A 24,939-nucleotide genomic window follows, 5' to 3' on the forward strand; every position below is an offset into this window, starting at 1 on the left:
GATATTTCTGTTCTACCAAATACTAAAACTTGATATCATGAACTTACGAAAAGAAAATACTGCAACAAGTCCAGACCCGGCTCTAGGGGTAGGCGTCCTAGGCAGCCGCCTAGGGTCTCTCTTTTTGTTAGGGCCTCTAATATAATTAGGGCTTTAGTTTTAGGCTTTTAATTATCAGTTTTTATGTGATATTTGTATATTTAATTTTAAAAAAAATTATATAAAACATTCACCTAAAAAAATAGCCTAGAGTCTCAAAATTTCTGAAGACGGCTCTGAACAAGTCACGACCTGAAAAATGCATGTGAATGAATAATAAATTTGAAAAAAATTCTATAACACGTTGAATTTTATTTTTAGTTGTTAAACTCGAAAGTTACAGACGATATTTGTTGGTAATAATTATCTAGCAAAAAAAAAAAATAATAATATTTATGAACTGAAAAAAAACTCATGTGAAACGGTCTCACGGATCGTATTTTGTGAGACAGATATCTTATTTGGATCATCCATGAAAAAATATTACTTTTTATACTAAGAGTATTATTTTTTATTGTGCATATCGGTAGGATTGATCCGTCTTATAGATAAATATTCGTGAGGTCGTCTCGTACCAGAGCTATTATTACGAAGCTGAACACGTGTCGGAGAAGCCACCTTTGTGAATAAACAAGAAAAAAAAGGCAACAAAATTTGGGAGCTGTCACGCAAAGCTGTATGTGACGCAGTTACAATCCCTCAACTCTCCATTTTCTTCCCTTTCACCTCGTTCGCTTTCCTTCTTTTGTTCTTCGCGAATTGTGAAATTCAATCCAATCTCTTCACGGCCTTAGAAATTTATGGCCAACTATTTCTTGATGTTATATATTACATTGTAGTGTATTTTATTTTAATGTCGGATAAAGATCGATCAAAGGATGACGGCGGAGGTGGTGGGGGAAACGGCGGAGGAGGTGGGGGAGGCGGCGGTGGCGATGATGAGGATGGAGAAGGAAGGAAAAATTCCAAGGGGTGGAGTAAAAGTGGCAAAAGGGTCGCTTTTTTTCGCCTGAGAAAGGGCAAGAGGATGATTGGAGAGAAGAGGAAGGAGAAGGATCTTTATGTAAATTCGGGGTGTTGGTGGAGGAGGAGCAAGATCCCCGGGTGTCTCTCGTGCTTGAAGGAACCAGGAACTCTGGATTCCTCCGTTGAGTCACCTACCAGTGATCCTAACAGTTCCGAGTTTACATTTAATATGTTGAGGGATCTTATTGAGAAGAATGATTTTTCCTCTAAAGAAAGCAATACCCATTTTGGTTGAGGTGATTGTATGAAAGAAAGTTTTGAGGAAACTAGAAACAGAGTGATCAATTTTGGCTTTTGGTCGGACGCAATCGAGTGAAACTGTCTTTTTTTTTTTTCCCTTTCAATCTAATGTTTCGCCTGTGGGTATTTTATTGTGGGAAATCCCCTACTTATTGATTGTTATCAGTAGAGAAATCAAGTGTTTATACGAAGATTACAAGAATACATATTGTTTTATCGACATTTCAGGTTAAAAGAAATCAAGATTAGAGGATCAAACACTTTCTTCTCATTCTTTATCAAATTCGATACATGTTTGATGATTATATACAGCTTCCATATGTTTGATGAAATGTCTTGAATTGGTCAAGATATATAATTTCATATAGTATGATGAATTCTTTGTTATCGTGTTGGTATATATTAAAGTTGTTACTGACGTTGAAGCATTTTTATGCTCCCGCGTTGGTGTCGTAAAGAATTGCGGAATGATTAAAATTTTCGGGAAGTCAGTTCCTTAAAATATATCGACATTTTATATTTGGGCTTTTCTCTTTGGCCTTGTAAACTAACACAATGGTGGAGGTGGTAGAGATTATTCTAGGGATATGCAGTGAAGGAAAGAGGCAAATTCCATGTACAATGAAACGAAGAAATGCCATCTTTTATAACAAAATGAAGTTTAAGACGCTTTCATTCTTCAAACTTTCTTGGAAAATCGTAAAGCGGCCATATATTGCTATAAATATTGCTAATGCTCTGAGGATTCGTATATGGACCTCATGCTTGTGGAATTGTATTGTTTTTGCAAGGTGCCTTGTTCGCCCATAGGCTAGTTTTATTTCCAGTGCAATGTTGAATGTCTGTCAAATTATGACATGAACCCATGTTATGTGGTGCCATTCTTCAGTTTGTTCGGAATTTCACGAAGAATGCTGCAAAAGAATTGCAAATCTCTTGATTGGATTTTGTCAGGTGCATAATTCACTGTACTTGGTAAATTTTTCTGATAATCTTTTCATTTACGATACTGTATGATTTCTTTTCAATTGTAATTCCTTTGATTATATTTCAATTGTATTACAGCATCTTTTGCTTTCATTGTTCAACACGAAGGATGGGGATTTTCTCTTTTATGTTTTTGTTCCTTTTTTTGTATCAACCTGATTTAACATGTTGTAAAATTAGACAACTTAGCTTATTTTTACTTGCTACTATATTGGATTAGCCTAATGTTGGGATCATGCAAGTTGACTAGTTAAGAAGTGTGGTGTGGAAAACCATGAAGTTCTCATAAGACTTGTTTTTATGTGGTGTGAAAACTATGAAGTTCTCATAATAAGACTCGTTTTTGTGCTCCTGCGATCTGTTTCTTCATCTGCACATAATAAGAATGGCTCAATGAATAATTTACATTAATTATTGCATAATGACAAGACAATCGGAAACCCTACTGTTTATTGCTCTTAGTTATTACAAAAGAGTAACAGATGGGAACCACGTGCTATAGGTTCACATTAAAACTAGGCAAGACATGATGGATTCATCAATATGTACATTGTCCTTTCTTATTCTTCTATATTAAGAATATTCATTAGTTGGTAACTTATATATCATGTGTTATTTGTCTTGGTTCAAGTTAGTTTTTTGGAAGGAAAGTGACGCTGAAACACGATTCTACCATATGATTATATCCGTATGTTTTGTTAGTTCATCTAAATTAAAGTATGCTCCGTTGAAGACACGATGAGATTCAAGGGAACTAGCTTATTGACATTTCTTGTCATTTGTTGAATTTTATCCATCAATCTTTAATCTACAGACCCTGTATCCCAAAACTCTTTGTGACCTATGAAGCTTATCTTTAATATAGTGAGTGGTGAGTAGATGGTTAATCTGATTTCGCAGATATGTTTTCAGCTCCTCTGATAAACTATTCTATCTAATGGTGGCGAGGACAAATTTTGATCTTCGGCTATAAAATGGTTCATTGGGAGATTATTGGCTTAAATCACCGGCAGACTTGGGGATTTGGTAGCGGGAGGCGGAGTAGGAAAAGTTGGGGGACATTTAAGTGCTTGCCTTGAGGATTCGGCAGCGGGAGATGGAGTTGGAAAAGTTGGGGGATATCAAGTACTTTGGAGCGGGACAAAACTAGAAACTTTAGAAAAATCACATAACATTCCTCTCTTTCCCATTTGGCTTGTCTCTCTCTCAAGTGTATTGTTGAAGTTTCCCAATCTTTTGGGCCAAATGACTTGGTAGGAACGGCAACGAGGTGCACAACTTCTTTAACTTTTATTCATTCTCAAAGTTTGCCATGACCACGTTGCTATATTTGGAATGCAGTTAAATGCTATAGCAAGAAGGATGAGATTTCTAAGTTTACCATATGCATGAGTGTTGCTGAGCAACAGAAGAACTCAGCTGTTACTGATAAACTGACATCTTTTTATGTTTTAACCAGCATAACAGTGATTCCTTTGATTATCTTTCTTCTCATCTTCGCCTGGAGAAATTGTAGAGTGCGGTTATGTTGGTTGGCTATGTGCTAAACAGTTATTTGATGTGCATATATTATATCTAATTCATGTGGACTCAGCAGAATTAATCTTATTTTGATGGAACAACACAGAGTATTTGCAGCAGGAACACACTAAGTAATGAACAAATATACCCGAAACAACAAACTTGTTCATCCAAAATAGTTGACGATTCATTGAACTTTGCATGGTTATCTACAGTTGAATCTAATAGATCATTATCTGGTCCAATATATTGGTTTGTAGAATATGTGTGTTCGATGTTTGATGCATAAAGACTGCACCCTGGACGACCCTGGATGAGTGATAGTACATAGGTGCATGATTGAGTTGATTCAACATAGGCCAGATGTATATTTTTATTCCTAATGACATACTTTCTTTGATACTCATCACACCAATAGAAGTTGTTTGAATACTGAAGAGGGGCCATATCGAATTTATCTGCCTGACATAGAGGCATGAACTTGTTGTCATACTAGAATTGCGGTTATCATTTCCACGTACTATAATAAATTTCTGTTACAATAGCACTAGTCAGCAAATATATAGAAAGTAACTATTGAAAAATAATTTGTAGGACTCAGGGAAACGACATGGACATGAATTATGAAGCGTCAACTATAAATTCCACGCAAAATACATTTAGCCATCAATTCATAGCATTAAGTTCACAACCTGTGCACTGAATTAATGAGTATCTGGAGAACACATGTTATTTTGATTACAGTAATGATGAATCTTCTTTGTATGGACGTCAGATAATATGTTCACGATTTTGCTTTGCAACCCAATTAGCTGCGGGCGGCCAAGGGACGGAAGAATAGAGTTAGGGGTCTGACTCATGGAATAATATAAAAAAGAAAACATTAATCGTCACGCAGTGTGCCTTAACGGATTTTAATAAATTCATCAAACGCAAATTTTAGTAAACTGTTCAATATAGAGGTCAACATCGCAGAAGTCACTCCAAATTATGCGAAGTGCCGTCTTCATCTCATGCTGAAAAGCCCGTTCAATGTGCAGTAGACACGCATGTCAAACAAGAGATCATCTATCACAAACTAAACCTGCCGTCCACTCTCGTCAAGGCCACACTCAACAGTGTAAACCTTTAATTCATCAATCGAGTTATAATGATCAGCATACTCAAACAAATTTCTTGATCGAATTCAGATGTTTCTTCGCAAGCACATGCACTGTATAATGTTCAATGAATTTTAGGATCTAAAGCTTACTAAGTAAAGATTCACGATTACTCATGAACCGATTTTAACTCCTAATAATCTATTGTTGTCATATCAAGAATTTTTAATATTAGACTTTTAGCAAGAACCGTCGCAATAGGCAATTTTGATGTCGCCGTCCCATCGCGACGGGTTATAACGTCGAAATTTAGCACGGTTATCAAAAACCCGCTATCGCTAATAAAAAAAGGCGGCTACAGATAGCTGCGTAAATCGTCCTGGCTGGGCGGGGGGAGAACAGAGAGGGCAGTTAAAGCGAGCATTGCAGCGCGTTTTAGAGCCTCTGCTTATAGAGATGGTCTTAGAAGTTTTATTGAAGGTTATCAAGAAGGTATACAACGAGTTATGGAGAAGGAAGAGGGTAAATCTCAATAATGATAGGGCACGCCTAAAAAACCAACTTGATGTCTTCCATTCGAATAAACACAAAATTCACGGAACTTGAATAATGTTGGTTTATTCGGAAACATTTTAGTTATTGCTTACCTTAACTTTTTCATAAGTGGACTATGCTCATCAATTTATTGTTTAGATAGATTTTCCAATTTGTATATACGTAAATTGAGTTTTTGTCATATTTAGAAAGTTTAGACTTATAAAAAGAATAACTATACATTAAATGTTTAAAAAATAACAAATAAATACGAAATTTTTCCATTTTTTTGAAATATATATATATATGAATATGATGTTTCTTATTAATTTATTTTATTATCTACGTTGATTATATCATTTATTTAATTGCGATTACTATTTGAGTTTATTTTGTTATTTTTATATGTTTATATTATTTTAATTAACTTTAAAATAAATATTTTTTAAAAAATAATTAAATATTTTAATCAAAATTATTCATCTGACAGAAATTTTGACTTTTTGATTTTTTTTTTAAATTTTGATAAACAGGAATAATATATGTTTTTTAAAATATTTTTTTTATTTTTTTTATCAGTAACAATTTCACTTAACTAAAATAAAAAATTTAATTGATTGTTATTTTCATTTGAATATTTATTTCAAATGATAAACATTTTTATATTTAAATATTAATTATATTATATCAATAATTTTAAATAATTATTCAAATTTACATATTTATTAATTTTAATTATTAGTTAGATATTTTAATAGTTAAACGAAAACAAAAATTTACGAAAATAAATGAATGTACGCCAGAAAAGAGACAGAAACACTGCAAAGTTTCTGGATTCCAAGTTACGATATTCTCTATTACACAGAACATGCATCTATTCATGTCAAGAAATGGACTTCACGACTCCTATCAATGCCCCCCAAGAAACCAAATTTCTAGTCCCATCATGTTTGGATGTCCAATCACAATCCAACTTCCTCTGTCCAAAAAAAAAAAAATCTATCCATGCATATCGATTTTCCACGATGTATCGGATTCGAGACCGGATTAAAACAACGGGAAATTGGCCTTCAGTTTTCAGTCGTCGATTTTTTTTGTGTTCAATTTTTGGATATTTTTTTAGTATCACATTTCCACATGAAGTGTACCACATTTTGTGTGACATAGTACCACAATTTTGTGGGTAGAGAATGAAACCAAAGAAATGTTTTGATTGAGGATTTTTCACCAACTTCTCCTTAAAACAAACGTCTTTCTAACACACACAAAAAATTTCAAAGTTGAGCTACTGATTACACTTATCTAAAAATTTCAAAGTTTAGATTCTGATTACACTTATCTCATATTTATTTAAGATAAAAATTTGTGTGAGACGATCACAGAGCGTATTTTGTGCGACAGTTCTCTTATTTGGGTCATCCATGAAAATATATTAATTTTTGTGCTAAGAGTATTACTTTTATTGTGAATATCGGTATTCACGGATAAAGATTCATGAGATCGTCTCACAAGAGACCTACTCTTTATTGAAATCTACCATAATTGTTATTGGAATTATTTAGTCGAAGAATTTGAAATATTTATAAATCATAGATTTAAAATCTATCAATAATAGTAAAAATTCTGTTTTTTTTTTTAAAAAAATATATATAATACAGTTCATTTAAAATGTAAAAATTATACTGTGAAAGAGCGTTTACGCTCTTCGGAATGGTTTCCTAGGTTGACAATTGACATGGATGGGCAAGGATTCTAAAATGCGCATTGTCAGATTCTAGAATGCGCGCATTGTCAGATTCTCGACAATTCTATCTTTATCGTATTCTTACATCAATTCATTTTCAAATCTAAATTCTCACACAATTGTATCCACAAAAATTTGGAATTGAGTAGCAATTTGAGGCATGGCGTCTACTTCAAAACAAATCTCTATCCCTTTATTTGGTAATAATTATCAATTTTATTTCTCTAATTTTTTAAATTTGTAGCCTAATATTTTCCTTTAAAAATCGACGAGTCGTTCCTTAAAATTTATCTATGTTATCGAATTTATAGTTGAAACCTTGATCCAAATTATATACACATCTAATATATGAGTATCATTTAATCGATATTCATATAAACGTGAGAGTGCAGAATATATATATATATATATATATATATATATATATATATATATATATATATATATATAGACACACACACATACACGTCATCAAAACATAACCATAACGACACACCTCTTCATGTGGGTTTCTGCATAACAATCACGTGATCTCCATATCTCATTGATTACCCGCTTTGCACCAACTGGGACTCACTCATCAGTTATATATCGTGGGTAGACGATCTCACATATATATATCTGTGAGATATGTGAATCTAAATAATACTTAGAATGAAAAATAATAAGTTTGAAGTAAAAAAATAATATTTTCATGAGTCGAGCAAGATCACAAGATTGATTTATAAAAAAAATTTGTAGAAGTTTGTGTTTTATATATTAAATTGGATCGGAATGGTTTTAAAATATGGGATAACGGAGTTGGACCAATCCAATGGTATGCCAGATTGGACCTGTTCCGCCTTGGAAGTGTAATCCAATTCCAATTGACACTGAACTGAACCGGATTGGAAATAAATTGACTCATGCTAGAAAAATAAAATATGTTATATAATTATAGACAAATTTGCTAAAATAGCATTCAACTCGCTAAATTAAGATAGTGTTTCAAGCAATCAATATCGAGTTGGATTTGGTTTATCTAATTATCTCGGAACCAATGTATCGGATTAAGCCGGATTTGGTTCCGTATTGATGATGATCAATTTTATAAGACAAACAGAACCAGTGTATTTATTAAGAAACTCTTATATCATCATGCACACGGTCTTTTTGTATCGAACAATCGTTAATTTTCAACCTATAAAAATGATATATTGTGAGTTTTTTATTATTACAAGCGCGCTTTTGTCGAGAAATTTCATTTACGGAATTTTACATTCATAGAACTATAGTTTGATAAAATATTTGGATAAATCAAGTGTTACCTGCAGGAGGATTAAGCTTAAAATATAAATTTTATAATATTTTTTTTAAAAAAAATGTACAAACTTGAAACTGCAGTCTTTTCCAGCTTTGATTGTTCGTTCATCGCTAGTTAACAACCACAGTAATTGTTCAGAGCTTCCCTAACTGTAAATGTTCTATTAATGGAAATGTATTTCTCGGACACTGGTCAAGGGAAACTATTATTTCTATATATATATTGTGCTTATTTTTATATTATTATTATTATTATTATATATATATGTGTGTGTGTGTGTATTTATATATTATTATACGGCCAAGTTGTACGATTACCCAGTTTCGGATAACACAGAGTTCTCCTTCGTGACTGTATTTGGTGGTATCTTTACTTCTACTTTGAGAAGTACTTTTACAGTCGTGAGTAAGCTTTATCTCAACTTTAAATTTGGCAAGATATTTATTTTCCTTTTTTCCTCCCTGATTAAAATGGTTTGTTTTCCAGCAATCTGTGCTTATTTTTGGCCATCAAGTGAGGAGGAGTCGATCAAGATTTTGAAAGGTGGAATCTTGAGGGGTTTGAGCTCAGATTTTACACCTTATTGGGATTGAATTTCAGTTGGCACAATTGGGTTTTTGGGATTTTTTAATTTGGAGGGCTTCAATTTGTTTTGGGCTTCACTGTTTCTTGATTTCTTCTTACAGCTTGAGCTTTGTTTCTTGGCATCTGCGGGTTCATATAAAGTGGTCAGTCTTTCTGATTCGAATTATTTATTTCATGATTCTGTTTTTAGTAACTTTGGTGAATATTTATTGTTATCTGCTTTTTGAAATTACGTTCTGTTTTAGTTTTTTAGAATATTTTTTGTCTTTTGAATTGGTGGTTTTATATTAATTTCACGAGCGTATGGAAGGTTAGTGTCTGATAAGCATGCGTAACCAGTATTACACAGTGAATTCAAGATACCAGGCTTGAAGTTTGAATACATATTTTTTTAGTTGAAAATGGATTCCTTCTCCGGGCATATATTTCCTGTAGTTTGGTCTTGAATTTCTATTTTAATGTTAATGACGAGCTCTGATTTTAATGGATTAGGGTAAAAAGACTGTTATGTCGTAGTTTGAACTGTGTAGTGAAGACTGGACGGAAACGGAAATTCGGAACAGGAGGCAACATGCGACGAGGGAATGAGTGGTGATTTTATAGATTTCTGGGACGAAACTCATAATTCTGGAAAATTTATAAATAAAATTTCCAAATAAATTGTTTTCAAGGGGTTAGCTCCTTTTGGATCCGCCCTTGTGGTGAAAGAGGCTCTAACTGGTAATCCTAGAAAAAGAAAGCTTCAGCGGTTGGCCCTCTGTAGTGGTGTAGTAATAACAATATGATAGCCTGTTCTTGTTCCTCGATTATCGTCTTATTGTGGAGGAATTTTATGTCTTGTCCTTATGGATTACTAGAATTCCATTAATCCAACTGGTGGGTTTTTTTGCACCAAAGAAACAATTTGATTAGTCTTTCTCACGATTTTTTCGCACTTTATCAGATTTAAGATAGAATGTCATCTTCAAAACGTGGCCAATCTTCAACAAATTCTGCACGACCAAGGCATGGTGCAAGGATAATTGCACAGACATCTATAGATGCAAAGCTCCAAGCAAACTTTGAGGAATCTGGCAGTTCATTTGACTACTCGAGGTCGGTACGTGTTAGAACTTCTTCCTCCGAAGAGAAAACGCCCAAGTCTGACAAAGTTACTGCCGCTTATCTCCATCAAATACAGAAAGGTAAACGGATCCAGCCCTTTGGATGTCTATTGGCCTTGGATGAGAAAACGTTCCGAGTGATTGCCTATAGTGACAATGCTTCTGAAATGCTTACAACGGGCAGCCATGCTGTTCCAAGTGTCGGTGATCACCCGGTTCTTGAAATGGGAATTGATATCAAAACAATTTTTACGGGTCCTAGTGCTTCGGCCTTGCAGAAGGCATTAGGATTTGGAGAGGTTTCTTTGTTAAACCCAGTCTTGGTTCATTGCAAAACTTCAGGAAAGCCTTTTTATGCCATAATCCATAGAGTTACGGGTAGTTTAGTCATCGACTTTGAGCCTGTGAAGCCTCAAGACGTTCCTATGACTGCCGCTGGAGCTTTACAATCGTATAAGCTTGCAGCCAAAGCTATCACTCGACTGCAGTCCTTACCGAGTGGGAGCTTGGAAAGGTTATGCGACACCATGGCTCAAGAAATATTTGAACTCACTGGTTATGACAGGGTAATGATATATAAGTTTCATGATGATGATCATGGAGAAGTGATCACCGAGGTAAAAAAACCGGGGCTTGAACCATACCTCGGCTTGCATTACCCAGCAACTGATATCCCGCAAGCTGCCCGTTTCTTGTTCATGAAGAACAAGGTAAGAATGATCTGTGATTGTCGAGCAAATCATGTAAATGTGATTCAAGATGATAAACTGTCGTTTGATCTTACTTTGTGCGGCTCGACCCTTCGAGCCCCTCATGGTTGCCATGCACAGTACATGGAAAACATGAATTCAATCGCATCCCTAGTGATGTCAATTGTAGTAAATGAGGGAGATGAAGAGGGTCCAGATTCTTCTTTGCCGCAAAAGAGAAAAAGGCTTTGGGGATTAGTGGTTTGCCATAACACTACTCCAAGATTTGTTCCTTTCCCTCTCCGATATGCATGTGAATTTCTCGCTCAGGTGTTTGCTATACATGTTAACAAGGAATTAGAATTGGAAAATCAAATGGTAGAAAAGAATATTTTGCGGACTCAGACGCTATTGTGTGACATGCTGCTGCGAGATGCGCCCTTAGGTATTGTGTCCCAAAGTCCTAATGTAATGGATCTTGTGAAATGTGATGGGGCCGTGTTACTGTACAAGGATAAAAACTACAGATTAGGATCGACTCCAACTGACTTTCAACTTCGAGATATAGTTTCTTGGCTAGAAGAATACCACAGGGACTCAACAGGTTTGAGCACCGATAGCTTGTATGATGCTGGTTTCCCTAGAGCTTTAGCTCTTGGAAACGCTGTCTGTGGAATGGCAGCTGTAAAGTTGAATGACAAGGACTGGCTTTTCTGGTTCAGAGCGCACACTGCTGCCGAAATTCGGTGGGGTGGAGCTAAGCACGAACCTGGTGACAGAGACGATGGGTCAAAGTTGCATCCTAGGTCGTCATTTAATGCGTTCTTGGAAGTCGTGAAGATGCGGAGTTCACCTTGGAAAGACTATGAGATGGATGCAATCCACTCGTTGCAGCTAATTATAAGAAATTCGTGTAAAGATTCAGTGGCAATGGATACAGACTCGAAGGCAATTCATACAAGGCTTACAGACCTGAGAATCGATGGAATACAGGAGCTTGAAGCAGTGACTTCTGAGATGGTACGTCTAATTGAAACTGCCTCCGTTCCTATCTTGGCAGTTAATGTAGATGGGCAGGTTACTGGCTGGAATACGAAAATTGCCGATTTAACTCATCTGCCTGTCAATAAAGCAATTGGTCGGCATTTGCTTGAACTTGTTGAAGAAGGTTCTGCAGATACAGTGAATAAGATGTTGGAATTGGCACTTCAAGGTATGAATTCAAGAACTGATACATGATTCTTTCCATATGATAATGTAAATACCCGAATAAATCATAATAAATGCCTGCTTTGTCATACTTTTTATCCATTTTTCCCTGATATGGGCCCTTTCATGTGTGTATGAACTGGTAAAATTTAAACTATTTTCCTTTTCTACCAGGAAGAGAAGAACGTAATGTGCAATTTGAGATCAAGTCATATGGGTCAAATAGCGAATCCTATCCAATCACCTTAGTTGTCAATGCTTGCTCGAGCAGGGATGTCCGGGAGAATGTCGTGGGAGTGTGTTTTATTGCTCATGATATAACCGCACAGAAGAATATAACAGATAAGTTTACAAGAATAGAGGGAGATTATAGATCCATCGTGCAAAACCCGAATCCATTGATCCCGCCAATATTTGGTACTGACGAATTCGGGTGGTGTTCGGAATGGAATCCCGCAATGGTAAAAGTATCGGGATGGTCTAGAGATGATGTGATCAATAAAATGCTCATGGGAGAGGTCTTCGGGGCAAACAACGCTTGTTGCCGTGTCAAGAATCAAGAAACCTATGTAAATCTCGGTATTGTACTCAACAGTGCTGTGAGTGGTCAAGACATTGAAAAATTACCGTTTGGTTTTTTCTCCAGGAGTGGAAAGTACGTGGAATGCCTAATATGTGTGAGCAAAAAGTTGGATCTAGAGGGTGCCATTACCGGAGTGTTTTGCTTCCTGCAGCTTGCAAGTCAAGAGCTTCAACAAGCGCTTCATGTTCAACGGTTATCAGAGCAAACTGCATTTAAGAGATCGAGAGTCTTGGCTTATATTCGAAGAGAGGCGAAGAATCCTCTGTCTGGGATTATATTTTCACGGAAGTTGATGGAAGGAACCGAACTAGATGAGGAGCAGAGAAAGATTTTGCAGACAAGTGTTTTCTGTCAAAGTCAGCTTGACAAAGTTCTTGACGACACAGATCTTGATCAGATTATTGGAGGGTAAATTAAAAAACATTATTTAATCTTCATATGCATCATGTGTATCGTTTTTCTTGGGAGATTTCTTGTTCCATAGACGCATACTTCATTTAACAGAATTTTATTCCATCACTTGTTAGGTACTTGGATCTTGAAATGGTGGAGTTTAAGCTACATGAGGTCTTGATCGCTTCCATAAGTCAAGTCATGCTGAAGAGCCACGAAAAGGAAATTACAATAGTCGATAATTTGACTCCAAATATCTCGAATGAAACACTATTTGGGGACAGTATAAGGCTTCAACAAATCTTGACTTCTTTTCTGCTGACATCTGTTACTTTCACACCAAGCCATGGCCGGCTTGGTGTTGCCGCCACTTTGTCAAAAGATTCTATCGGAGAATCTGTACAGCTCGGCCACTTGGAATTCAGGTATACGCTCAAAACTATAATCTGATATAATGAAAGTTAAAATTTCCTTTCTCAGACTCATATTATGATGATTTGCCTTTTTCTCATTGAATGGTAAGACTACATATTGGGACTGACCTTGTGATGTAGGATAAGACACAGCGGTGAAGGAGTGCCTCAAGAATTATTGAACCAAATGTTCGGTGACGAAGCAGATGCAACTGAAGAGGGGATTAGCCTTTTTATCAGTAGAAAACTGTTGAAGCTTATGAATGGGGATGTTCAGTATCTTAGGGAGGCAGGGCGAGCCACTTTCATCGTCTCTGTTGAGCTTGCAATCTCGAATAGACCTCGCTCCTGACGAAAGCTAGTTGTCCTTTGACGTTTTAGAGCGAACTGTAATCACGCTGTTCTTTTGACTTTTATTCAAATCCATGTTGTAAATATGTAACCTACGTTTGAAGCCACCCAGACACTTGTTTTTGAAAGTAGATGAGAAGTGCTGGTTTTTATTTTCCTGCTGTTCTTCTAACAGTGTAGATATTGAATTTCACAAGGTGAAACCACGCAACTTTAATCTAAGTTGGCTGAATATTATCCAAAATGCCCATAATATCATATCGATAGGATATTTCTTTTCATATAAAGTGAACGATATTAATGCGTCTTATTTTGTGAGACAAATTATTCTAAAATAAGTTAAATTATATGTTTAGCCATGAGTTCAAATAACTCAGATGTATCGGTCTTATCCCTAAGCCTTACATCCTCATACATAGCCCACCATTTGATTCTCGGCCTAATCTGATATTTGTTTATTTGCTTCTACTCTTATGACAAAGATATGAGATAATACACTGTATTGGAGGTAGTTAAGCATTTTTTTGGTATGAACTTACAACTTTTACAACTATTTAGTTTACGTCTTCTTAAAAGAAAGTAATCAATTTGACTTATATTATGTCCACTCCTAAATGTTATTAAATGACTCTCTATCTTCTTATATAAAGTATTTACTATTCCAAGATAACAAGCTAAGGAAATGTCTAGAATAGAAACCCTTGTATTATTTTGAACACTATGACTTCCATGAACCCTCTCATACCCAGTGACAAATCCAAGGGTGGGTCGGTACGACAGCCCCTCCCAACCCCAATCTATTAATTTAATTGATTAGGAATCTAAAAATAATTATATTTTTTCACTTTCCTATACAGATTTTTAAATTTTTTTTGGCCCTCCAACCTCCATTTTCTGGCTCGGTCTTTACTCATACCCAACGCTATCCTTACCTACATAACTATTTAAATCTCTGTCTAATAAGATCTTTTCCTCACGAGGAATTCTACTAATTACATCTCTTAAAGAGTCCTAAATCCTTCTTAGTCTCATCATCTAATCCCACTTGCGATATATATGCACTAATAATATGACAAATATCGAGTTCTAAGGCTAAAGTGGTACTCAAAATTCTATCTCCGAACCTCCTAAGCGCAACAAATGCATCCCTATAGGATTTATCCACTAGTATTTTCACTCATTTTCTAGTTTATTTGTTCTTAAATAGAAAATTTTGAAACATTCTCCTAATTTCTCAATGTTGCTTCCCTTCCGCTTTGTCTCCTAAAGACGAGCTATATTTATCTTCCTTCTTTGCATGACATCCACTGACTCTATTGACTTTACTGTCAATATTGTTATTTCCAAGAGGCTATATAATCTTCATATTTCTAGTTTGAACTAGCTTCTTTACTCGCCTCAGTCCAGTAAGGTGCGAGAACCTTTGCCTATTTATCATTGCAACCGGTTGCTACTGCAATGCGCCTGCTCATTCGACACTACACCCGAGCGTAGATGAGCGCGTCACTTAAAGCAAGCATTTCACGTTGACATGTTTGAACTAATATCCATGGGTAGAGGTGTGACTCAATATTTGGTTTGGTTGTCACAGGCCTAACACCAACGATAATATATTTTTTACGGTGTTAGGCTATCACCAACACTCCTCCTATATCCGGGTTTGTGATCGACTGTCCAAACAAATCAAAGAAATTGAAAATCATCAATTTGAAGTTTATCATTAAAATTTATCAATACAAATGTAACATTAATGGATCGTGTCAATAATATTATTTTCCAAAAAAATACCTCTATTAATGTTTTTTCAACGTAAATACACCTATTAGGAGGCAAATGAGTCCAATTACTCAGGCCCATCTCTTTTTTGGAGCCCAAAAATTTCTTTTAAAAAATATTATATATAATACTAGTTATTAGATAGCCCAAACCAAGTATTTATTAAATGAAACTTACTTAGCATGTTATCGATTTATTCCCCAATATTCATCTGCAGACAAGCCTTAATCGACTTCAGTCGTTGCGTCGTCTCTAGGTTTGATTGAAAAACCCGTGAAGAGCTGTAAGTCTATTTTCTTGTATTTGCTTTGTTCGGGCTTCTAATTTTTTATTGTAGTTTTTTACTTTTTTCGGGGCTTTATATGGTATCTATAATCTACGCTTTTTGACTGAAATTTTGGTGGATGTAATACTTAACCGGCTTTCAAATACTCATATTGCTAATAAAATCTTGTTGACTGTCATGGTCAAGTAGCAAATGCAGAACGAAGTTTCTCAAAGATAAAGCTCATCAAAACTTTTCTCTAATCAACCATGTCACGAGAAAGATTGAATGTGTTGGCTATGTTATCGATTGACAAAGAAATTACTGAACAACTTGATTAGTATTTTTAGCTCTAAAACTATTAGGCGGGTTGTTTTTTAGTGATCATTTTAGACATGTTTGATATTTTATTCCTTTAGTTTTTTATATTGTCTTTGACGTATTGATTTAATTTAAAGTATTGCTATGGAACGAAAAAAATATGAACACACATTATGATTCGGAGTCCTCTTTTTAAAAGTTAGACTCAGACCCAAATATTGTTAGGATCGGCCCCGTGCACTAATAACCAAAATTATTTAAATCTTATCCAACACATAAATGATCATATGCCTGATTAGGATACCAATCAATACTGATGGATAATACCCTTTGTTATCATCATTCATCATATCCGATCAGGACCGGACTATCATCATGTTTGATAGTAGTATATCGTAAGATTTCGTATTCCGAAAATTGGAGTAAATAAATATATTGTTAATTAATATATACCAGTTACTTGGTGTATGCGAGTGATTGTACAGTCGTTGACTCGTTTATTTGAATACACTTCTCTAATATTTTTTGTATTATTAATTAATTATATACATTATTAATATTATGACTGACACAATAAAACGTAAAAAATATCCCTTTGGATAAATATTTATAAAATATTTTTTTAATGTGTTTTTTTAAAATATAAAATATTTTAAAAGTTGTTTTAAGAACAATATGTGTTTTGACAATCATTCAAAAAAAATGTTTTTTCAATAAAAAGAATTAGTTATTTTGATTTTCATCATTGCTTTCATTTATAAAAACATCAGAAAATAAATATAAATTGATTTTTTTAAACTATACTTGAAGAAAAAACTTTTACAAAAATCTTATCCGAACACATGCTTTAAGATTTTCACATATAACACACTAAAATAATTCAAATAAGTGTGACAAAAAATCTTGTAAAAGCTGAGAGCTTGTAGAATTGTGAGTAGTTCTGCTCCTTTCAAATGAATACAAGCATTCTCAATTTATGGTTGCTGGATTCTTATATGCAAAAATAACTTTGTCTAAGATATTTCTAGAATCATAGAAGGGTTGGGTGCATTAAATGATTTGTTGGTGTCTTGCCAAAAATGGTAACCAACTGATCAGAAAAGTTGATACTGATGATAGAGAGACTGCATCAACTTTCTATCTCATTGACATACATTCTGATCTTTTGATAGCCTTGTTTCTTGTGCATGATTGATCAAAAAGATCTTATGACATATAACAGATTTGGTAGACAGGATATATAACATTGAACTTTTGAAGTCCTTCTCGAAGACCAAATGAACTGAGACTTACAGAGTGTGGTTGGGTAAGAATATGTCCAATTGTAATACTAAAGTAGTCTGGTCCGGTTGAATGTGCACTGTGATATGGTCTGGAGAAATTCGATTGCAATAAATGTGGTTAGACTTATTGAGCTCCGGTTCCAACACCTGTAAATACATTTAAAGATGGTTGGATCGTATGAAAATTAGATATTATTTGTTATCACCAAAACTAAGAGATTACGGTCTACAATTACTCCATTTCTGGTTATGACAATACTAAGCCCTTAATGCAATTCAAATACTACAAGACAAGTACAAGGATATGAACAACATGAAATGATCAAATTTCATCAAGTTAATGAAATATCATTTTACAAAATAATATAAAAACAAACTATTACACCTACGGTTAACCTAAATCTACTATTTCCGCTGCAGCTTTCATTACCACCACCACCACCACCACTGTCTCTTCCCTTATCATGTTCTGATATTTTCCTTCTCCTTTCTTTCTCAATTTTTTTTTCTAGCTTCATTTTTTTTCCCTCCGGCTTCTTCCCACTCATTTGATTATCCCACCTCTTTATCATCACCATGTTGTATAATCAAACATTTTTTGCATTTGGATTGCATGAGGGGTGTGGGGACCCAGACGCTAATCAAGTTCTTAATCAATTACAATAAAGAGGGTCTATTTTTTTTTAAAATAATATAAAATACGGAACGTAATGGAACCCATTCGATTATATACATCGAAAGTAAAGTACAAGTCTTATACTATATACAATCAATCCAAAATAAGGTTTAATGACAACATATCAAGTGTTCAAACCATATCTCTAATCAGAGTCCGTAGTTTCCACTCTAATCACGATCTCTCTTTATCTCCTTGACCCTGAACATGTCCCACCTGTTGCCATGCACACATACAAACACGAGAACAGCCGGATAACTCCGGTGAGAAATATATCCCAGTATAAATCAACGAAACATGCAATCATATAAACAATGTAAAAGCGTGTAACAGATATCAGTAACATGTATCAAAATCTGAAACATAATCAATATAAAATCGTCAATCAGTCTCGTGACTCCACGTCTCAGACTAGACTCAATCCTAGTCAAGGGATCCCGGTTTCCAGACGTTGGTATTCCATATCGAATATCAGTAATAGAAGAAACTCCAATTCTATTCAACATTGATATAACCAAACATCCAGTGTCTTGATCTATCCGTCACAGACTCTGACACTTTCGCCAATTCACTATCTTGTGACAATGTGCAATGTGCCAGTGACGATTCTATCACTATCGGCACCTCTGTCACAAGATCACTCAACTAATACTCGTCTAATACATGCTTTCTATAAATCAATAGAACAAGCATATCAATTCAAATCAATGCACACAATAACAATAAGTATGTGATTTAGGGAAACTCAAGTATATCATACTCGAGTCGTTCTCTCACTACCACATTGACTTATACCTTTCTTTTATTGCAGTTCAGACGACGTTCCTGCTGGGAATTCCAAGTATGTCAATATTCAATCTGATAATGACAATATCAAGTAGTACAATATCAATATACTGCTCCAATCAATACCAATCTGATCAATCTGGATATAACTCAAAACTAACGGCATAACGGAACAATCTCGATATCCCGGTCAATACAACATCAGCAAATAATAATTACAATCTATAACCAATATTCCATACAATCTGTAATTAATCAATAATCCAAATATGTCCGATATCAATCGATATACTCTGAAAATCATAACAATTCTATAATCAATCTGTTTCTCAATCTGACTTCGATTCTATGATGTCTAACATGTCAAGAACATCATATATGAATTATATTCGATTCTGGTAATATCATAATTTCAAGACATCTCACAACTTAAGAAAACTTACGTCTGTATGAAGCATGTGTCACTAGGAGCACAGTATTGAAGTCGGATTGAAATTCTGACGGACGAATTTTCCGCAAACTTCAAATTCCTAAAATAATAGGCGTAAGGATTTCTGGCAACAATTTCTCGACTCTTGCTGATTCTGAGGGAGGAATAAAATATTTGTACGTATATATTTGCATGCCAAAGCCATGTGGCACATTTCTTCAAGCTGCATGTCTCGCGCATATGCGCGACATCAACCGGCACATATGCGCGAGACCTACTGATCTCCGCACACTTCATCTCGGCAGCTCGCGCATATGCGCGCACCCTCGCCACGCATATGCGCGAGGTTCTCTGGACATGGCACTTTCTTTCCGAACAACTCGCGCATATGCGCGCACACTCTCCGCACATATGCGCGAGGCCCTCTGCCTCTTTCGCGCATGTGCGCGCATCAGTGTCGCGCATATGCGCGAGGGGTATTGTTCCTCGCACACATTCCATGTATTTTCTCGTCTTTCCCGATCCGATCCTTTCCGTCCATAATTACAGCAAATTATAAATCAATAATCGCAAATTATCAAATAAAATCCCGGACATTACAAGGGGTCTCCGGGAGTCAAGGTGCCGTTGAGAACGAGTGATTTGGCTGGATAAAGCTTCAACGGTCTTGGAGGTATATATGGAGTTTGATCGATTGAAAGTGATCGAGGGCAAAAGAGTTATAGGTTCACATCTTGATGATGAATGTATGATCCAAAACATACATGTGGCAGATCCAGTCTGGAGAAGCCCAGCTGCAAGAAATGCCAGCTAGATTTCTTGAACTTCAATTCTAAAACTTGTAAATACATTTAAAAAACGATTGGATCATATAATAGTTAAGTACAAACTAAGGAAATACAATCTAACATGATACACTGAATAAGAATTTTATATTTCCGCAGAAATTATACTATCTTGAAATTATTATCGCGTTAAAACAACACAATAAGTTGGAAATAGCAAGTCATAAAGTGAGTAAAGTGTGGAGTTGGTAGATATATATAATCCCATAATGGTTACCAAATTGGTTTACCAACTCCTCGGACATGTTTCTTATTGTACAATAAAACATTTTTGTTTTCATGCTATACTACATATGTCGTACACACATATTAATTAAATATTATGTTCATTCATTACCTATATGTACAGTAATTGTTTTGGGTATTTAATACATCGATCTCGTGCTATCTTAATTACTTTTAAAAAAAAAATGAAAAAAATAAATTGTATATTGTAGATTATAATTTACATCTCATGAAATTTTATATATTAAATGATTTTATATATATATATATATATATATATATATATATATATATATATATATATATATATATATATTGAACACGAGCTGGCATGTCTTTCATCATTTTGCATTGTAATTGCTTTATAAGCACGTAACTTTTTTATCCTTAACTTTTACTATTCAAATATTACGCCTTTTCATTTCTTCAACGAATTCGCCGATACATAAAATCAAGTAACCAGAACGTTATATATTTTCCATATATTGTTTAAGATTAAGAATCAAAATATTTGTTTCTTCGATGAAAAAGAAATTCTTATTTATTAATTAATTAACTAAATACGTTGCATTCATATTGTTAAAATAAAAAAAAAAAATTAACAAAATTAGAAATAGCAATGGTGCGGGACAGGGCAGGTTGACCATTCCGATTCATGTCCTCGAATTTCATCTCTACCACATCCTCGCCTCGATTTCCGAATCTCGTCTTCATTTATATTTCAAAAATATTAATAGAGCAAAAGGGGGTGCGTACGAGGATTATCCGAACCAAAACTTATTATTATTAATATTAATATTAATACTAATAATAATAATAATATTATTATTATTAATACTAATAATATTATTATTTTAATTATTAATATTATTTTTGGAGCGAGTTAGAGGATGTGGATAATATGCTCATAGCAACCTTGAACTATTTCGGATATTTTAAAATATCTCCGAACTCGAACCAGAAAAAATTGAAGATAACTATATCCGTTTCAGGTTTCTCCTCGGTCCTCAAACTCGTGAAGAAAATAATAAAAACTGGTATGAGACGATCTCACGAGTCATGTTTCGTATTATTTGAGTCATCCATGAAAAAGTATTACTTTTTATTCTAATAGTATTATTTTTTATTGTGAATATCTGTAGGATTGACTCGTCTCACAGATAAAGATTTGTGAAACCGTCTCACAAGAGACCTATTAGAAGAAAATTGTCATCCTCAAAAGAATGTACGTAAAACAATAAATTTTAGGCATGGTTGTCGACATAAATTGTAGTATCATATTTAAGTTTTAATTATCGTATATATTAATACTTATATTAATACTTAATACAAAAAAATATAAGTTCATAATATATAAATCTTAATTATTACGCAATAATATGTATAGGATGCAATATTCAATTTACCATATTAATTTTGGTTTTCGTACCTCAAAAATATTAAGAAACTTTAGATAACTTCTAGAAATTCAAACTTCGTCCTTTATTGAACATGCCGAGTGAAATTAAATTCTTACATATTTTCAAAAAAATATTAAAAAATATATATTACATCTTAATATATATTTTTTTAAAAATTTCTAAAAAGATAAATCAAAACAAGTATCATCAATTGCCGACTACTAATTGCACAAAAGAATTGATTAATCATTTCTTGGGTGCCAATTTGGATTTAATCTTCTCGATCTCCTTCGTCCCAACCTGGAAGGCCTTGGTCAGAACATTATCCGGCACCGGCGGCGAAGCGGCAAACAATGTGGCGGCGATGGACTGCGTGCCGGGGAGCTGGCTGTTGAACGCCGCGATCGCCGCCGCAGCAACCTTGCCATTGTTCTTCTGGAAGTGGACCAGGCCTCTGGGGAAAACAAAGACCTCCCCTTTCTTGATAGTCTTGGAGAAGAGGACATTGGCGGTGGTTATGAAGCCCACATCAATTTCGCCCTCGAGAACGAAAACGATCTCGGTGGCGCGTGGGTGCGTGTGAGGCGGATTGAGACCGCCCGGGGCATAGTCGACGCGAGAGATGGACACGCCGAGTGTGTTAAGACCGGAATCCTCATCACATTAGCGGCGTTGACCAGCGACCCAACGGAGTTGTTGACTACTCCGGGCTTAGCTAGGCCGGCGAAGAAGAAGTCCTCCGCCGTCGCGTTTGACTTACAAGCAAATCCATTCAATCTTACATCTGTCAGAATTGCCTCTTTATTAACTCGAAAACGACGATGAACGAAAAAAATACAAATCTTAGCTGAAATTCAAATGAAAAATTCACAAACAAAGTACCAGAAGTAAGATCAGCAACACAGATATCTTGAAGCAAATCTGGATCAGCAGAAGCTTTGCTGGTTAACAAGATTACGGCCATGATTACCAGTATCCCTCGGCACATAACAGCAGAAGCAGCAGCCATTGCTAGATTCGATCGTGTCACACAGTTTAAAAACAAAAATTCTTGAAAAGGGTGTAATTATAAGCAAGGAGAAAGTGCTGAAGTTGGAAGAATGAATGGATGTCTTTCTTTGGATACGAATGGATAGATTATATAGAATCTAAAAGTTTGAACGTGAAGTGGCGTGAACATGTTGCCTGCTTCGTAAACCCAAAGTTACTTAAAAATATTAGATTTCAAATCTGTCCATTTTCATAATAAAAATAATAATTTTGGTATAAAAATAATAATTTTTTATGAATGACGTCTCGCAATAACCATGAGACCGTCTCATCTGATTTCGATTTTATTTTAATATATTTTACCATCGATTGAATTTAAATTATTTAATTCAATAGTTTCCAGATTTGAGTAGATTTAGAATGCATAAAAATTAAATTAGCTCATGAGCATACATAATTTGAGTCTTTGTTGAATAGAGATACTTGATAATTAAGCTTGAACCATAACTCAAACTTGAACTTTGATTTTAGCAATCGAGCTAAATCAATTTAATTTTCAAGATTCAAGCAAAATAAATAAAGTTCAAATTCAGATATAACATGTAGTAGTAATTAAATACATGTTAAATTAAATAATCATATAATACAAAACTTTTATCATAAAAAACTATTTCAAAAAATCTTAAATGCAATCATGTAAATTCTCTATCTGTTTATTTTTTATTTAAGTGGGAATCCAGCTGGACAAAATTTTAGTAGATATTCGTAATTTTTGTTCTTTAATGTTATAAAATTTTAGTTTTAGTCATGTATCTTCTAAATTTTATTCATTTTTCACCATGAATACTAGTGTGACACCACAAATGTCAGCGTTGTATTGATGTCATATTAGCGTCATATCAGAAAAATGATTAAAATTGTCAAAAACAAAAATAAAATAAAATAAATAGAATGTACTAGGACTGAAACTTTACCATTCAAAATCGAAAAAAGACAAATAAACAGGACTAAAAATGTATTTTTTTTTCTAATAGTTTTATATTTTAATAATTTATAAAGACTAAATATTGAATGATTTTCTGAAAAATTTTGTGTGTAGAACAAGCTTACTTGAAAATTGTTCTCCAAGTCTAAATCACGAATGAGTAATCAACACAAATTATTAGAAGTACACTAAAATAATTGGCCAGATCAACAAGATCTGCTGCTTAACAAATTAGGGCCATTGAAATCATATGATAAATGTACAAATTATGCATAATGATTTTCAATTATGTTAACTTAAAATTATTTGTAAACATTGAAAATAATTGTTTTCTTTTTCTTATTTCAAATTGATTATTAGAAAAGTGATATCAAGGTCCAATGACTGATATAGACGCAAAATTTAATTGCTAAAGTTGATCAATGGAGATCAAATCAAGGTACAACAACATTATATTGAAAAATCCTAAATGATAAATTTTATTCGATCCAAAATGATATATGAATATGATGAGCTGAACCGGACTGTATCTAATGAGCATAAGGATAAGCATAGGGGATAGGGGTGTCAAAATGCAACACGACCCGTCAACCCGACACGACCCAAGACGAAAAAAATCATGTTTGGTTTGGGGTTTTTCGTGTTCGGGTTAGTGCAAGGTTAGAAGGGTTTCGGGTTGGGTCACGGGTTGACTCGATTTTTTTTTTAGAAAATATTACCTATATTTTTATATATGGTATGTTTGAACAAAATTTATTGTATATTTATATGATAAATTTTCATCATTTAATATTTATTTTATATATTTTTTAATAATTATTTATTTGATTTAATAAATATACTTTTAATTTTCAACAATTAAACTTTCAAATTTAAATCAAAAATTTTGTTATTACGTTTTTAAATTAAAATATTATTATTATTTTTTATTTTTCGAATTTTTTTTAAAAAATAAATAAAATTCGGGTTAGGCGGGTTAGACGAGTTGAGTCGGGTTAGAAAGATTGCATCGGATTCGGGTTGGAAAAAAAAATTCACGGATTGACTCGAAACCTGATCCATCCGACACGATTGACACCCCTAATAAGGGACTAGGATACATCAATATGGAGAGTTATAAGTCCGACAAGACATGGC

General features: G+C 34.3%; 2 protein-coding genes and 1 long non-coding RNA gene across 9 annotated transcripts; 2 read left to right on the plus strand and 1 right to left on the minus strand.

Annotated features, from left to right (window-relative positions):
• The first annotated feature begins 664 nt into the window (after positions 1-664).
• Positions 665-3,689, plus strand: LOC140814454 (uncharacterized). 4 transcript variants are annotated; one of them, XR_012114105.1, is made up of 2 exons: positions 665-2,280; positions 3,193-3,689. It is a non-coding gene; the product is annotated as an uncharacterized lncRNA (long non-coding RNA). The 4 variants fall into 4 exon arrangements; XR_012114106.1 differs by having other exon boundaries at positions 3,205-3,689; XR_012114104.1 differs by having other exon boundaries at positions 665-2,259.
• Positions 3,690-8,762: 5,073 nt separating this feature from the next.
• Positions 8,763-14,037, plus strand: LOC140815282 (phytochrome A-like). Of its 4 annotated transcripts, none has more exons than XM_073174407.1 (7): positions 8,763-8,895; positions 8,981-9,037; positions 9,181-9,222; positions 10,023-12,084; positions 12,255-13,071; positions 13,191-13,481; positions 13,611-14,037. In XM_073174407.1, the coding sequence occupies exons 4-7, from the start codon at positions 10,035-10,037 to the stop codon at positions 13,819-13,821; spliced, it is 3,369 nt and encodes a 1,122-aa protein (XP_073030508.1). In that variant the 5' UTR covers positions 8,763-8,895; positions 8,981-9,037; positions 9,181-9,222; positions 10,023-10,034; the 3' UTR covers positions 13,822-14,037. The 4 variants fall into 4 exon arrangements, with proteins under 4 accessions (XP_073030508.1, XP_073030506.1, XP_073030507.1 ...); XM_073174408.1 differs by having other exon boundaries at positions 8,802-8,899; XM_073174405.1 differs by having other exon boundaries at positions 8,981-9,222.
• A 7,844-nt stretch (positions 14,038-21,881) lies between these two features.
• LOC140813892 (germin-like protein 5-1) lies at positions 21,882-23,000 on the minus strand. The gene is given in 3 exon segments (XM_073172684.1): positions 21,882-22,477; positions 22,480-22,611; positions 22,710-23,000. Coding segments are annotated over 3 exon segments (663 nt in total). The 5' UTR covers positions 22,837-23,000; the 3' UTR covers positions 21,882-22,073.
• Positions 23,001-24,939: the final 1,939 nt, after the last annotated feature.

The sequence above is a fragment of the Primulina eburnea genome, chromosome 15 (genome assembly GCF_022965805.1).
Source record: "Primulina eburnea isolate SZY01 chromosome 15, ASM2296580v1, whole genome shotgun sequence".
Classification (NCBI taxonomy): Eukaryota; Viridiplantae; Streptophyta; class Magnoliopsida; order Lamiales; family Gesneriaceae; genus Primulina; species Primulina eburnea.